At 43.9% G+C, this 16,951-nt stretch overlaps 1 protein-coding gene across 1 annotated transcript in view; it reads left to right on the top strand.

Moving 5' to 3' along the window:
- LOC126236431 (lysosomal acid glucosylceramidase-like) overlaps nt 1–16,951 on the top strand; it is a 153,251-nt gene that overhangs the window by 124,345 nt on the left and 11,955 nt on the right. Inside the window, exons 7-8 of the mRNA XM_049945733.1 lie at nt 383–527; nt 6,159–6,241. Coding sequence (XP_049801690.1) covers nt 383–527; nt 6,159–6,241 — 228 coding nt within the window. The remainder of the gene's footprint in view (nt 1–382; nt 528–6,158; nt 6,242–16,951) is intronic.

Raw genomic sequence — 16,951 nt, 5'->3', positions numbered from 1 at the left:
AACATACAGGTATAGATGGTTATCCACAACGTATTTTAGAGTAGTTTCTTGGCGTCATCCCTTTTGTTTTCGATATACTTATTAGAATGATTTTTTGCTCTTTAAATTAGTTTCATTTCCCTGCGAATATTTTACCGTTTAGAAGCCTCCTCGGTTTCTGGACTTTAACCTCACCTCCATTACCTGTTCCCGAGGCTTCGCATTATAAGGCAATCTTGTGGCATAGCGGGATTTTCCAATGGACAAATGAGTGAGACAGAAATGGGGCGGGGGGGGGGGGGGTGTCCCTAATGTCCAGCTCACAGCAACTTCAAAACTGTTACCGTATGGTAGTAAGATGTGTGTTGCGGAAGTGTGTTAGAAACGTACGCGTGGCCTGCAGATCCTGGAGGGCGAGGCGGCGCGCCGGCTGACGAGCGGCGTGTCGCTGCACTGGTATGGGAATGACGTCACCGACGCCAGCATGCTGGACGAGCTACATTGGAAGCACATCGACCTCTTCATCCTCTACACAGAGGCCTGCTACGGTAAGTGGACCCTCTGCTGAAAGCCTGCACTGCTGTATTGTGAACGAACGCGGCGGACCTGTTGTATTGTGAACGAACGCACTGGACCTGCAGCAGGCCTACTTTGGTGAGGGCTGTACGTCCATTCTTCTTCTAAGGTATTATTATTTTTTTTCTCTTAATCATTTTTTATGATACAGTTTCGGCCTTCAAAGGTCATCCTCATATGCTATGGGTGGCACTTGATGAACAAATGTTTATGATTGTTGACGCATGAAGACTTGTTCATCAAATGCCGCCCTTAGCATCTGAAGATGCCCTTTGAAGGCCAAATCGGTAATGATTGCATCCTGAAAAACGTATTGAATAAAAAATAAAAAAAAAGTAAATCACTGTCTCCGCAAACGAAATGTCCTTTTTTGAGATTATTTTTCTCATAGTAATTGAGATCCTAGATTTCGGAGTGTGCCTAGCTCCCTGTCACAGTTTTATACGCTAAATAGCTGTCAAATGAATTTTTTTTTAAAGTCAGAGTATGAAACGTCCCCTTAGAAAAATTAATGAATTACTGTGCTGATAAACCTCTACGTTATTAGATTTTCAAACAGCTGAGCAAAACTGAACGTACTCAGACATTACTCTCTTTACTTATTCTGATCATCACTAAACTGACACACAATATTTTTAGCGCAACGCAATCTGACTTTCAAAAAGCCGGCCGCGGTGGTCTCGCGGTTCTGGCTCTGCAGTCCGGAACCGCGGGACTGCTGCGGTCGCAGGTTCGAATCCTGCCTCGGGCATGGGTGTGTGTGATGTCCTTAGGTTAGTTAGGTTTAAGTAGTTCTAAGTTCTAGGGGACTTATGACCTAAGATGTTGAGTCCCATAGTGCTCAGAGCCATTTGAACCATTTGAACTTTCAAAAGTCGCTACAAAAGAATGGCCCTGACTAACAATAACCTATACCTTTCATGAATCACTTACCTCACAAAAATCTTCGTTACTCGAACTACTGCAATACAGCGAGCGCCAATACTGCCAGCTAAATAAAAGATTGTAAGTACTGAAGGCACTAACTACTCATAGGCATAGTTAGCAAATGAAAGATTTTGATAGAGAACAAACAAACTTTCAAAGGTCATTATATATATATATATATATATATATATATATATATATCAGTTAGTGATAGCCAGTATTACAAATTTACTCTTTCTGGCGGACCCAAGTCCAGATCGTCCGCTCTTAAAATTCCGCCATCTCTCTCCCCACATCCACCACTGCTTTCGGCTCACCTCCAACTGCGCAACGCTACGCACTGTTCACATCCAGCTGCTCAACACTACAATTGCGAATATTCCAGCAATGCCAACCAGCCACAGACTGCATACAGCACAGCCAGTGATTTTCATAAAGAGCGCTACGTGGCGTTACCAACATAAAATCCTAAACAGCCTACTTACACCTAAACAGCCTACTTACAAGAGGTACTGGTGTTTTGTAAACTGATGCCAAATAAACAAGCCCACAAAAGTTCTCAACCGCTCTCATGCATAGTGTATGTTTTTTTGTCTGAAATATCTTAGTCCGTTCTTTTTTTTTGGCAGCAACAAATCGCTACGTATAGTCTGTTGTGCAATGGTGCTAAAAGTAAAGCTACATTCTCAGAGATGTTGCACAGAATACGGCATGTCTACAGTCTTAGAATTATTTCAAAGTTTGACCGCATTATCTCGCATGGGAAATTAACTAATTGCAGTACAGTACTGTGACATCATCACAACATTCCAACACCGTTATGAGACACAAAACGCTAGAGATCTGCCTCTCAGTGGTCACTCACTGTCAGCAACAGCAGCTGATAACCACGACCCACATACTGCAGATCGCAGGTGTCCGGAAGAGAATGAGACAGAACTTGCGCCTATACTTTTTGGAGGAGACTACAAGGGCACAGACAGTACGCGACTGTCTCCACACGAGCAAAACGATCAGTTTGGTCTGTAGGCACACACTACGAACAACAGTAAACAATAAAAACGCCTCTCTCGCCACCACAGTCCGGAGGAAGGTGGGTAACCAACTACCCCTGGTTTCAAAGTATCAATTTCGTAATTTAAGTCCTGAAGTCCACCAGATATCGTGACAACTTCCAATGTATGGAAAGGCAAACAGCGTCTAGATACCTTTCTTATTTTATTACATAACCGGTTTGGAACCTTGTTTAGGTCAGCCGCGCGGTCTATGGCGCTTTGCACGGTCCGCCGCCCCGCCCCCCCCCCCCCCCCCTCAACTGGATTTTCGAGTCCTTCCTCGGTCTTGGGTGTGTGTGTTGTCCTTAGCGTAAGTTAGTTTAAGTTAGATGAAGTAGTGCGTAAGCTTAGGGACCGATGACCTCATCAGTTTGGTTCCATAAGACCTTACCACAAATTTACAATTTAGGTCATCATCAGATCCATTCATTACAAATTAATACGAAGCGCATGTCGGCAGTTGGCAAATACATCTACGTGGTGCTGGTCTTACAATATCTGTATTAATGGCAGTGGACCCTCGCCACCGGTAAGTGCAGGTACACTTTTAATTAATATTGTGTTTATACTGGTTGCTGGTGAGGAGGAAAGTTAGTTATTAGTATTTTATTAATGATCTCATTCATAAGCAGCCATATCACAGTCATCACAGTCTCTCAAGAATGTTATAATTAAGCTTTACTTATTTAATCAGAATCGGACGATGACTCTCCTTGTCCGCAGTCTCGATGATTCGAAGCGATCTGCAATCCTGTGTACATAAAATGTCTTGGTTTTCTTGCGTTGCGTAGTTAGTCGGGAAACATCAGATCAAGCGGAAAGTTGGCTTTGATAGAGTTTAATTATCCGATGAAATATTGGAGCTCTTGGATCTAATAATTGCAGGTTCGTATCCAATTCATCGGAAGTTCCCTTCTGATTACCAACGAAACGACACATCCGTGCAAATTTCCAATTAGAGAATACATATATAATGAAATTCCTTACACACTTTTGATGTAAATGCTCAGTATATATTTTCTTGAGTAGCATACAATATATTTTCAGTCTCTTTCTTCCAGTAATCTCGATAGCAAAATTACAATTGTTCAATGCGGCTATTCGGCACGGAGAAGATCCTAGCAGTCCCCTCAACACACTAGAGAGAATATTACAAAGAGTAATTGTGGTGTCACCGCTAGACACCACACTTGCTGGGTGGTAACTTAAATCGGCCGCGGTCCTGTAGTACATGTCGGACCCGCGTGTCGCCACTGTGTAATCGCAATCCTAGCGCCACCACATGGCAGGTCACAAGACACGGACTAGACCTCGCCCCAGTTGTACGGACGACATAGCTTGCGACCAGACCTACCAAGTCTTCCTCTCAATTGCCGAGAGACTGATAGAATAGCCTTCAGCTTATTCCATAGCTACTACCTAGCAAGGCGCCATTTGTATCAGTGCTTATAGCTTACTACTATTCAAGAGATGTATTCTAACAAGAGAATAAAGTTAAGTATATTATTCCAGCTACGTACTGTTCTTCTTATTCATTAATAAGTCTCATGTTCCAGTACTTCACGCCCGTCTGCGTTAGTTTAGCGTGCACTTTCAGCCACTTCATTCTACAAGGTGTTGGCCCAGCTGCCGACACATCAGTAATTATGCGCTCATGGAATAGTAACAGTACTGTACTACTTTGCGCATCGATTCTGCAAGTATATAGATGTTCAAGTAGGAAACGTAATTCACTCATAGAATTGTGCAGGGATAATTAGTAGAATATAAAGAGATATTACACAGGGTTTGTGTGACGGCTGATGATCTTCATTGGAGACCGCTTAGGCGGCCAGGTGTGTGTGAGGGTCCAGCAGGGACGTGTGGCAGTCATGTTTCAGATCAGTATTGTGAATGTATGTAGGATGACTCTTATACTTACCGTGACTAGTTTGAGGTATGTACAGTATAGCGACAGTATCCTCCAAACTAGCGTCTAACCCTCCGCAGTCGGTGATAGGTTCGTCTTTCAAGACTAATGTTCGATCACATGCTCCCGTACCCACACCTTCTTCCTCCACACCTTAGCAATCAGTAGGATGCAATGGCCTGCAGTATCTGCTGACATACACCAAACTGGTCACCAGCTGAAACATGCAGTGCGCCGTCGCAGATATCCTCCTTACTCACCGGATGACGTCAGGACAGCCACCGTCGTTGGTTGGGGCTGGAGCAAATAGTGACATGTTAGACACCTTGTGGACAGCATACTGAAGACGATGACAATCTAAGATCGTTACTGTTCACAAAGGGAGCAAAATGCTATTTAATTTACCCATCAGAAGATTTCTATTTAAAAGGTACGCATGTATCTGTTATTTTTCTTTTTTTGAAAGGACGGCATTCATTTTGATTCTTGGTTTGTTATTAATGTACGCTAATTTAATTTTAATATAGTAAGGTTTGTTCTTTCATTCTATGCTCCATCTGAACTTCAATCAGGACACGTTCGCAGATATTCAACTGGTGCAAAACTGTTTCTGAGCATTTGAAATAGTTTACGAATGTGTTAAGAGCAATGGAAAAAGACTTGTAAAAACCTACGTTTGCAGGCAGAGGCGTGGTTAAGTACATCGTAAGAAATTACTTTCGAAAAGGAACAATAGGTTTGTTGTACTGTTTTACTTCTCCAGGGTTTGGAGAACATGTAGATTAGCCCTGATGAACAGATTTTATATCTGAACTACTCTGTGTGGGGCCATGTTTATGGGGCGTCGAGCAGAATCAGCAGCGTCGCGGATCTGTGGAAACAGGAGTAGATCTCATGGTTATTGGTTCAGCTACTTTTTAAATTGTTTGTCAAACCGCAGGAAGTCTGACCATCCCACATCAACAGACGCACGTCCTGTTTGAATACTGGAAATGTTGCGTTGTTACCGTAGCAACAACGTGTCACCAGTTACTCTTAATATTATTATTGTTGTTTCATTTTCTTCAACCACTCTGACATATAGTTCGCTACATCAGACTAATCGTTTAATACCGCTACTTTCTTATCTTAAGCACTTTTTCATCCCTCGGAGCTTGTAAGAGTAGCTATTTTTGAATATTTTATGCGCATACAGAGTAAGTTCTATTCAAAATTGCATAGGTGTAGTTAAAAATATGAGTAAATCACTTAACCTTGATGAAATACACCATAAACAATATGTAAACGTTTTATAAACTAGAAGAAAGAAACCGCTTTAGCATTCAAGTCATAACCAGTACATTGCGAAGTCTGTATTTTCCAGCATCATTACTTCTATGTCGTGAAAGTCTGTGTTTCATTTTACAGAACTCACTACCAGAAAATTATTTCTGTATTTCGTCACACCAGTTTAAATCTAATAATACGTTAAGAATTCTGTTGGTTGGTTGGTTTTGGGGAAGGAGACCAGACAGCGTGGTCATCGGTCTCATCGGATTACGGAAGGATGGGGAAGGAAGTCGGCCGTGCCCTTTCAGAGGAACCATCCCGGCATTTGCCTGGAGTGATTTAGGGAAATCACTAAGAATTCTGTGACATAAATAATTTAAAGGAAGTGGCATTCCTTTTGTCTCACACTTGACGGCCACTCACGACGTTCTTTTGTGTTGCAGGTCCCTTCTTGGGTACCGGGTACCCAGCAGTGAGACTGGGATCGTGGGAGCGAGCACAGAACTACACCAGCGACATCATACAGGTAAAATACGCCGTAGGCTTACGTTACGGTATATGAAAGTACCAGTGTGGTGGCAAGCGAAATGAAGAAACATGTTTGCGGAAGGTGTGGATATTGTGTGTTAACAACTGACACGTTAATTAAAAATTCTCACACCACGTTAAACAGCGTAATTAGCAACAGCAGGCTTCAACTGGTCAAATATACCAAACCAATGTCTTACACTGTTTCACGCACGATATCTGTGCCGTAACGTTGTGCGGTGGGATTTCTCTCCGTCACTGCCAGCCGTGAGCTGGTGTCATACCTGATGCCCCGGGCCTCGCACTCACACACACACACGTTATCATGGTGCCGGGAGTAACACTACTGACCCTTTCTAAAACATTGGAAGAGTAGACTATCTGAGCCGTGCGTGGCTCATGTGCTCGCCATCATGTATTTTTACACCCTGTTTCTAACGTACTTCCACCTCACTACGTTAATTTAAATTACTACTGTCACTGAGTTGCTGCTTTGCTTGATCGTGAGCAGCGCTAGCACCGCGTACCGATATATCCCCTCTCGTAGTATCTTTGCTCGACAGCTATTACTTTCCGCTCGTTGTCTGTTGTAGGTGAGTTGGTCGGAATTAGGATTGGGAGTTCGGCTCGCGAGTTCGGGTCTGCCAGTCAGTTGGAACGTGTCTGGAGCCCAGTCCGGACCTGACAGTAGGGGAGTTGCAACGTGGCACTAGTGCAGTCGGGTTGGAGCAGTGAGATCTGCGTCTACATGGCTCGCCCGACCATTGCAGCTACGCATTACTTGAGCCGGGCCACGGTCTTGGTGGATCGTCGGTCGGTCGTCCTACCGGACGACACGTTTTGGCTCGCCGATCGTTGATGAGTCGGCTGTGTGTGTGTGTGCATCGACTCCCGATTGTCTTCGTGCGTGCTTAGTTACTGTTGGGTATCGTTCAGGTCTTCGTGCAAGTGTTTGACAGGTTGTGTGTGTTGTTGGCGTTATTTCCACTGACGACTATTTTAAATGTTGTCGGCGTATTGGTTCTGAGAGGTCGCTCGTCTCATCCGGCGACGTGTAACTGGTTCTCCGAGCGCTTTTGGGTTCCTTCAATTACCGTCTTGTGGAACCTGGGTCGGTCCTTTCCTAGTGCAGGTATGTTGTTTAGCCAGTGGGCGTGTTTACTCAGCATGGTTAGGTCCGAGCCAGTATTTCCGCCGTCGTGTCTGGAAGTGAGTGGGAGATGGACCAGCGGGCAGTCGGTCGGCTGCTGTGGACCAGGGAAGTTATCTGGGCGCGGTGCAGTTGGCTGGGTCCGGTGCCGGTCCCTGCGCAGTGTCGGAGCGTGTGTGGAGCTGTCCGATCGCTACGAGCTTCGTGGTTCACCGACCCAGGACGTCTAACTTGAGCAGTGGTTTTAATTACCCAGGCCACGTCCATTCATGTTGTGGTGGTTCGTTTGTTTTCCTGTGAGCAGCACCGGGTGTTTGTACGTATTTCATTGTGGATAATTACGTTCGTAACCTTTTGTATTTGAGTTCTCATGTACCGATTGATGGGAAGCAAGTCGTTGTGTCGGTCGGTCCGTGGCTGTCCCCTGGTAGGGTTCCGACGGATCAGGTGTAGTTGGGCTCACCACCTGTCTCGCCTAAGTGAACGAGGGCAGACCGACCTTCCTGGAGGCTTCTGAGTGCCACTGGTGTTTAATTATCTGTTTTCAGCTACTTAAAATTTAAGGCTTATGGCTATTTTCTTTTTTTCTTAAAAATATTCCAAAATTCTTAAATCTATCTTTCAAGCTTAAACATTCTGGCCTTCTGCCTTTAAAAGTCTATGGTAATATATTCTAAAATTTTGAAATTTAATTGTGGCCCTCAGCCATTTGTATTGCACCTTGCATATGTTTGCTGGTTTAAAAAAAAATTTATTGCTATCTTAATTGTATTTTAATCTTGTTGATTTGTTAAGATTTCTTGTTTGGAGGCCTTCATCCGTGAAAGAGTTGCATTCGGTAAAGGTCCGGCTATGTGCCGCTTAAATTACAATAAATGACAATTAGAAGGAGAACCTGAGCTCAACCTTTGGCCCTTTCCACAATTCTATTACCTGTTCTGCCCAGAGGGTTTAGCGGGCGTATCACTGTCTCCCTAGTCGCCTCTGTGCTCGGAAACAATGGTCACCTGGGCCGGCTGCTGCTAGTCTCCAAACAATGGCACGGCATGAGGCATGACACAGAATGTTGCAAGGAGATCTTTTACTGGTCTTAGGATGGAAGGCGCAGGTGGGAAGGGGTTACGCCGTTCCTCACTTGTGACAGTCAGACGTGGTCTACCTGAAACTTGACGACGACTGTGGCTGCCGTCACGTTCCGATGCAGTCTATCACCGGGCCACTGGCACACCCGAATGCCCTACAAGTCTGGATATTTCACGATTAGACCAGTCGGCCAGATGAAGATCTACACTAAAGAATCGTGTTTTATCTACACACCCTATTCGCCCACGTAATCTTCATCCCGTTCTGTGGTCTTCCTCCAGCGCGAAATAGGTGAATGTGTGCCCTGTCGGTACCAATCCTTGTCCTGGTGGCGGAGCCAGTGCTTCACTGTGTGAATCACCTCTTCATCGTCTTTCACGAATCGCATCCTGTAATGGCCCATACAAGTGGAAGTCTGAGAGTGCTAGGTGAGAGCTATAGGGTGGATTGGGTAAGACTCTCCAACCCTGTTTCACGACGTGTTCAGCAGTCCTCAGGCTTGTGCGTCCACACTTCCTTTGCTGGTTGACAGATGCAGCGTCAACTGCGGAGTCGTAATGCGTCTGTCCTCGTGAATGACGTCAGCTCGCTGCAACATGCCAGGTGTGACAGTCGTGGATGGTCTCCCCGACTGCTGCAAATCGTGCCCAGCGACTAACTGTACTTCTGTCGACAGCAGATGCTCCATAGACTTTGGAAAAGCATTTGTGAATATTCCCTACAGTTTCTTTGACTGCAGTCGGAAATTCAGTGACGGCACGTTGTTTGTAACGTACATCACCTACAGATGCCATTTTGAAACTGTCCTGCAGCTACGCTCTCTGTCGAAAGTGACGAAAACTTGGTGCATTCACTCAGGAGACTTAGTTACTACGTACGTAACGTTTCACATTCGTAGCATTCTTTTTGGCTGAGAAAAAAATGTGGTGCATTACTTTCTGGACACCCTGTCAGGTGCCGATAACGCTGTGTTACACGAGTACGTGGCATCTATGTGTCCTTCACAGTTGTCAGTTAACATCTGACCCTGTTCACGTTCCTTATATATCCTACCAAACTGCCTGTCACAGTGCATTAAAATTCCTGCCATTATATAACTGCCGATGTTGTGCACGTGTACGAAGTTACATTGACATTCCATCATTCTCTGTTTTTTCTGGTTTGGTCAGACTGTGTACAAGTCTAAACTGTTTTTTATCGAGATGCTACTGTGTGCACCTTGTACTTTTACAGGTGATAATTATCATAAATTTAGTTCTGAGTCAAACTGAGAAGTCTTTTTTTCGCTCGTCCTTCCAGTTGCCATACACAGATTTAAATATTTCGATGTTTCATGAAATAATTCCGAAGTTATTCCTAGGCGATCTGCTTCTCCATTCTTGTCTAGTAGTGCTGTTCCTTTAATTTTATCAGCCGCTTTCGCGTCGTAGGTGCCATCCTACATAATTCTCCCTGAACTAAACGTCGCAGCAGGGAATGCTGTCGGCTCAGTACAAGATATCAGCAGTAATTTATGTCAATTTGTGTTAGTATATAACAGACTGCTTAAATGCTTTTGCAAACACACTTGGCGGGTTTGCCGCCGGATAACACTGTGTAAGTCCCATAACTGTACATCGTGTTCGGGTGATGGTACTGCAGTGTTCCCTGATACAGGGCGACGAAGCTCCGAAAAGTACAATTTAGTGTTTTTGTAGTAACCTTTATAAGTAGCGTTAGTAAAAGGTCGCTATGTGTAAGGAGCGTGAAGCGCACTTTGAATGTATCCTGATGGGTAAAAGAGCCACACGCACTTTGAATGAGAAAATGCTATCTGACATTGAAATCAACGTAAAAGATTGGGTCGCCACCAACTCTAGCCACACGGCAAATAAGAGGTGGCGCTGAGTCGGAAAATTACTTAATTTATTCATAAGAAAAACTCACAAAAGAACGTTCATTGTAGAATCACTGATAAAGAATGGGATGTAATTATTAATATGAACCAGGCATTGTTCACGTGAATCAAATGTTGAATAAAGTAAAGAGTGCGTGAACACTGTGCATAAGTGCAGCTTGAAGCAACATTCCTGGAAACAAGATCTATTCCAAAGCATTTGTTTTAAATAAAATAGGGGCACTAATTATTGGACCTGTGCGCATGGAAACGCTATGGATGGGCTAACAAGGAAAACTACAAGGTAAATGGCATAGGTAAAGGAAATGTAACATCGGTACACTGGATAAGATTGGAGGCAAAATTATTTATTCCCTAAAACATTGACGTAATGCATCTATAGACTGCTGTTGTCTGGTAATTAAGTACAATTGCTCGTGAAACGCAATACGTTTCACAACAGACCGAGTGCCCACATAGTTCGCGTAGACACAATTTCTACGTACTGTGGCCAAATTTTAGTAACATCAAACCACGCAGTCGCCAACAATTAACATTTTACAGATGACACATTTGAATAGACAAAGAATAATGGCAGAGGGCCAACAAACTCTAATATTAACCCATGTGGATGGTTTCCACCGGACATAAAGTAATGAGACAAAGAAAATTCACAAAGAAGCAAAAATTACCAAGATTCGTAAAAGATTAGACTGCATACACACGCAGTTGCAGGTAAACAAACATTCACACTGAAAACCTTTGTGCTACGTTCTTCTTACGGATCAATGTCAAGTCTGCATTAGGAATCAAACTGAAAGTCTGCAAAAGCCTTGTATTCCTTGCTGCGACCCAGCAAATCAATCTCTATAAGATTAAACGCGAGTCCAAAAGCTAAAATCTCCCCTCTCGCTACGAGAGAACGCGCCACGCGGTTAAGTCAACTCACTCTTCTTCGAAGAGACTTCGGCTGCAGACCCTCGGCGAGCTCGAAGCAGACTGCCCGTCTCACACACTCCAACGTCTCCCACGCCACCCCGTGGCCAGGAAAACCCAGAGATGAAGCTTCCGCCACCAACCTAACACCGGTAACTTTCACACAAGGCGAGGAAACGTCTTTGCCTACCTGAAAACTACAAGCGTTGGCCATTCTGTACGACTACCGCTGTTCTCTGCAGCAGTCTAAACCACCGTATAGCAAAATGAAACACACACTCATTCATTCACTCACGCATTCCAGAGAGTTCTGTATCACTGGAAAGCAAATAAAATGAGAATGAAAGGGGACTACAGGACCCTTTCACCTTACTCAGCACACTTTCGAAATATTTGCGTGTTCTGTTAACAATACTGCAACGCTTGAGGTAACTGTCACTACTGGTGTGCCCAGTAGAGAATATATTCTGTTAGAATAATTGAATTTCGACAATGAAACTCCGTTGGCAACCATAATAGGCTGAAGAACGTTTTTTGAAGATGATTTAGTGGATGCTAGCTGAGTTATTCTCGACACTGCTTCGGGAAGGAGGACGTTGCCCAGGTAGGTCAGAAAGTGAACTCCAATAGGTCTAGTGCTACAGCGAGTACGATTACTGATTAAGTGAGCTGTGCACGATGGGTCACGAGAATGTTGATCAGAACTAATATAGAAGCAAGGTGAACAGCTGTCTTCAACGTCCTGAATCGTTTAAAAATCGAAAGGGAGGAGTCAGTAAGAAGCCTTGTAACAGGAGATGACACTTTCATTGGTTTGAAGGTGAGCAGAACAGACGACTGCTGAATTCGCGTCACAGAATCTTGTCAAAGGCAAATAAATAAATACTTAAAAATAAATACTGCACAGTTTACAAGGAAAGTGATGTAAAGTAATTTTTGCGATTAAAAGCATGTAAACAAGATAAGCGTTTGGAAAAGGGACAAACGGTGAGTTGTGCGCAATATATCAGCTTCCTGAAGTTTTGTCTTAACTTGTTAATCCAAACTCCCGAAAGGGCAGTGCTAGACAGTACAGGATTTCGCAAACCTCTGCTGAGACTACAAGAGTACAATGGTTTGCATCACCTGCCATACGTACCTGATATACTACAAGCGATAATAAAGTTCATAGTGGATGCCACAACCACAAAGTCATTAAACACCACTCCATTTTCCACATAGACTGTTATACAATCATTCTCACTTATGTCACACTATCAGATGATTTCGGAGGTGTGCCAGTTCAAGCGTTATTTCTGTCGTCGTAATTCTACGCCGTCGTTCTCTGTGACATCGCTGAAATCAACTGATCGTTTGATACAAATGGCAGTGATCGTATAATAGCCAAGAGGATAAATGGAATTGTCTTCTAGTACTAAGTATCTATTCGTACTGCTAAAGGAAGATCATAATTGTCACCTGCCGGCCGGTGTGACCGTGCGGTTCTAGACGCTTCAGTCTGGAACCGCGTGACCGCTTCGGTCGCGGGTTCGAATCCTGCCTCGGGCATGGATGTGTGTGATGTCCTTAGGTTAGTTAGGTTTAAGTAGTTCTAAGTTCTAGGGGACTTATGACCACAGATGTTAAGTCCCATAGTGCTCAGAGCCATTTGAACCATTTTTGAACCATAATCGTCACCACTCGGAAGATGTAGCGACTGCAAAAATTTTCGTACGCCATTAGTAGGAACGGAGGCAATAATCCTTATCAACCAGAAATTCATGCTATTATTCATGGCTGAAAAAGAAAAGGCAAAGTTTATACGCAAAGAGGTAATGTACAGGGTGATTATACTTACAGTTAAACTTTCAAAATGCTATAGAAATAACACCACTGGTCAGAATGATGTCAAATTGAAGCGGAATATTATCGGAAAAGGGTGAAAAGAAGAAAAAATAGTGTGAAAATTGATCAATAGATGGTTGTGTATGTGTCAGAATACATAAATGAAAACACTTGTCATGCGCACGACTCATTGAAGTTGGTATAAACACGCTGGGTACACGGCTTTTCCCTCCTTTCACGTCTGCGACGTTCGCCATGACTGTCTCAATGCAGAATCGCGCTCTGCTTGTAAAGCTGTATTACAAAAATGGTGACTGTGCACACGTCGCTCTGTAGAAGTTCCGGACACTATAGGGTTTGTAAAAAGACGTTGGTCCGATGACTGCCGTGGGTGTGGAGAATATGATTCGGAAATTCGAAAAGACTCGTTCTTTTGGTGTGCAACCTGGTAGAGGGAGGAAACGAATTGATTCGACGTCAGTGGAAGCAGTGGCCACAGCAATGCAGGAGGAGACGAGTGGTAGTGTGCAAACGTGTAGTGCACGGAGAATTGCCTGAACATTGGACATACCTGTGAGCACGGTGCGTAAAATCCTACGAAACATCCTTCTTTGCTATCCATTCAAAATTACCCATGTGCACGAATTGGTTCCTGTTGACCTGGCAGCAAGAGACCTTTCCTCTAGAATTTCTTGCTCGCATGGAAGTGGACAATGATTGGCCGCCGAAGATTTTGTGGACAGACGAAGCCCACTTCCCTGTGACGGGATATTTCATTACACAGAATTGTCGAATATGGGCAACGGTAAATCCACACACTGACCATCCTGAGAAGGTCACTCTGTGGTGCAAGTTTACGGCATCATTTATCATAGGGCCACACTTTTCGAAGAGACATGTGCTTCCGGTCCTGTTACCTGCACCGTCACTGGCAAGCGCTATGAGTGTCTTTCGCGGAGCCACGTCATTCGAGGTCTCCAACAGCGTGGATGTGTGGATGGGACCATTTTTATGCAAGATGGCGCACCTCCGCACATTGAAAATCGAGTTAAGCAGCTGCTGAAGTGCCACTTCGGAAATGCTAGAATTATCAGCCGCCATTTCCCTACAGCCTGGCTGTCCCGGTGACCTGATCTTAATACACGCGACTTCTAGCTGTAGGTCCATCTGAAAGATGCTGTGTTCAGTGTTCCGATTGCAAATTTAGCTGCTTTGAAGGCACGCATTGCGCAACACTTGATAAACGTGACCCCGGAAACACTTCGATGAGTTGTGGAACATGCTTTTTCTCGATTTCAACTTGTTGCAGAAAGAGGTGGAGAGCATATTGAACATGTTTTGCGCCAGTCACAAGGAAATTAATAATACGATTTGATTTTGATTGTTGCTTTTTTATGCGGTTTTGGCCATCAGGACAATGAAAAACCGATTTTTCCCATCCGATGTGATATAACCTGCCTGCCGCTGTGACCGAGCGGTTCTCGGCGCTTCAGTCCGGAACCGCGCTGCTGCTGCGGTCGCAGGTTCGAATCCTGCCTCGGGCATGGATGTGTGTGATGTCCTTAGGTTAGTTAAGTTTAAGTAGTTCTAAGTCTAGGGGGCTGATGTCCTCAGATGTTAAGTCCCATAGTGCTTCGAGCCATTTGAACCATTTGATAGACCTTGCCGTGGTGGATGGGCTTACGTAACTAACAGTATCACACCTGTACACTCATGAACACTGAGTAGTACCGTTTGTTTAACGTCAAACGTACACCTTAGGCATTTTTGTATGGTTCATTTGTCATTTTTAGTCGACCACTATTAAATTATGATGCTTACAGCACCATCTATTGCTACATTTTTTTAGCTGTTTATTTTTCTTCTGCCATACGTTTTCCCCCTTCTCCGATAATATTCCGTTGCAATTTGATGTCATTCTGACATCTGTTACTTCCACAGCGGTTTGAAAGTTTAACTTTAATTATAATCACCGTGTACCCACTTACGAGGTTTGTGAGTGCATATTATGTACATATTCCTGTAATATTTTTTTCCAAAATTAAAAAGGAATACATCAGAAGGCATTATTTTCTGACCAATCTTGTAGATGTCTTTCTGTATTTCACAAACACCCGGTAGGGTTTTGTAGTGTTTTAAGACTGACTGGATTTATATTGTTTCTTTTTCTTGGGTAGATTGGATACAAATATTTAATGACGTCACCATCCTTACTTCATGCATCCACTTGAATGAATCATCTATGGACCTCGTCGCAGCTATGTGCAGTCACTCTCCTTCACTTAAACTGATTATCCCAGTGTTACACTGCAACTTATTAAATAAAAGATTTCTTAATAGTTGACTATCTGTAATATTGACGGTATAATTTTCAGTTTGTGGGGCATTAGGATGCAGCAGAATCCACTTTAAACTGCTTCAGAGTTCGACCTTTCGATCCCTCTATGTGGATCTTCTTCAGGGCTCCACAGATGTTACTGGATGGCGTGGCCTAACGACTCAGAAGTTTCTTCGTCAAACATTCGAAAGCCTGCAGACTTATAACAAAGTTCATTCTTCTCGTTGTTTGTCGAATAGCTCACTGCAGTGGATATTATAAAACGACCTGAGCTGCAAAATGGGTCAAACACAACCGTCCTGTACTTCTTACGTACTTTCTTAGATTGTTAACGTATTATTTCTTCGAGTGTGGCGGCTTCATTGATGGTAGTTCTGTAACACCGTCCGAGAAGGTATTTACATCTCAGTACACACTAGCTGCGACCGCTGTCCCAAGTCAAAGATGCGCTTCGTACCGCAGTACATGAAATACAAATATACAAAATCCTTTTATAGTAAAAAAAGTAGAGCGCCAAGGAGACATGGTGTTATGTCAATGGAAGTTTTTACACATCCACACCGTCAGCTGTTATCTAGATGATCAGGTTTGCAATTCTTTTTGATAGGTAGAACGCCCAACAGAGTCCATTAGTGTTGTTCATGTTTAGTGTTGTTACTAGGCGTGGTAGAGTAGTTAAGGGGCGTGAACAACGTCAGATAAGGAGTGACCACTGTGAAATCCATAGGGATGCAGCGTTCTCGTGTGAGACAGCGTTATCAGCATTTGGCAATTTTTGAAAGGGGCCTAATTGTGGGCTTTCATTTGACCTGCTGGTCGAATCATGCAATATTCAGATTTGTGGGGCATTTGGAAGTGACAGTGCCCTATGACGTATTGCATGGGAACGTGAGAACTGAGAACTGGCATACGCTTTGCCAATGTTCCGGTGGACCCCCTGTGGGCACCACAAAGAAGGATCACCATGATGTGCAGGAAGCACATCGTAACCGTTAATCTGTAGCTGCCATTGGCGAACAAGTTATATGCTTTCTGAAATATTTTGTACCATCACACATAATTGGTCGCAGCCTAGCAGCAATAAGCACAGAGAATTACTGTCCAATGTGTGGCCTGACGTTAATACCACATCACAAACGGCTGCATTTGGAGTGGTGCCATGACTGCATAGCGTGGACTGCTAATGAAGAATGGCGTGACACGGTTTTCAGTGATGAACGTCTGTTCTGCACTAGCATGGATGACCGTTGTCGCTGGGTATGGTAGTGACCTGGAAAGCGGTCTCTTTCTTTCAATGTTTTGGAGATGCACAGTGGTGTCATGCCTGGCGTCATGTTTTTGGGAGCCGTCTGGTATGCTCTCAAGTTGTGGCGTATATAATTAGAGTTGGGAAATCCGACAGTACAACGGTCTGTCACGGACATCCTGCATTCTCACGTGTTACCTCTCATGGGACTGTCTCATGGAACGATTTTTCAAGAGGATACTGCTCATCCACACA

Source organism: Schistocerca nitens, chromosome 2 (genome assembly GCF_023898315.1).
Source record: "Schistocerca nitens isolate TAMUIC-IGC-003100 chromosome 2, iqSchNite1.1, whole genome shotgun sequence".
NCBI lineage: Eukaryota > Metazoa > Arthropoda > Insecta > Orthoptera > Acrididae > Schistocerca > Schistocerca nitens.
The sequence above is the reverse complement of the archived record's forward strand: the minus strand, read 5'-3'. Positions and strand labels throughout refer to the sequence as shown.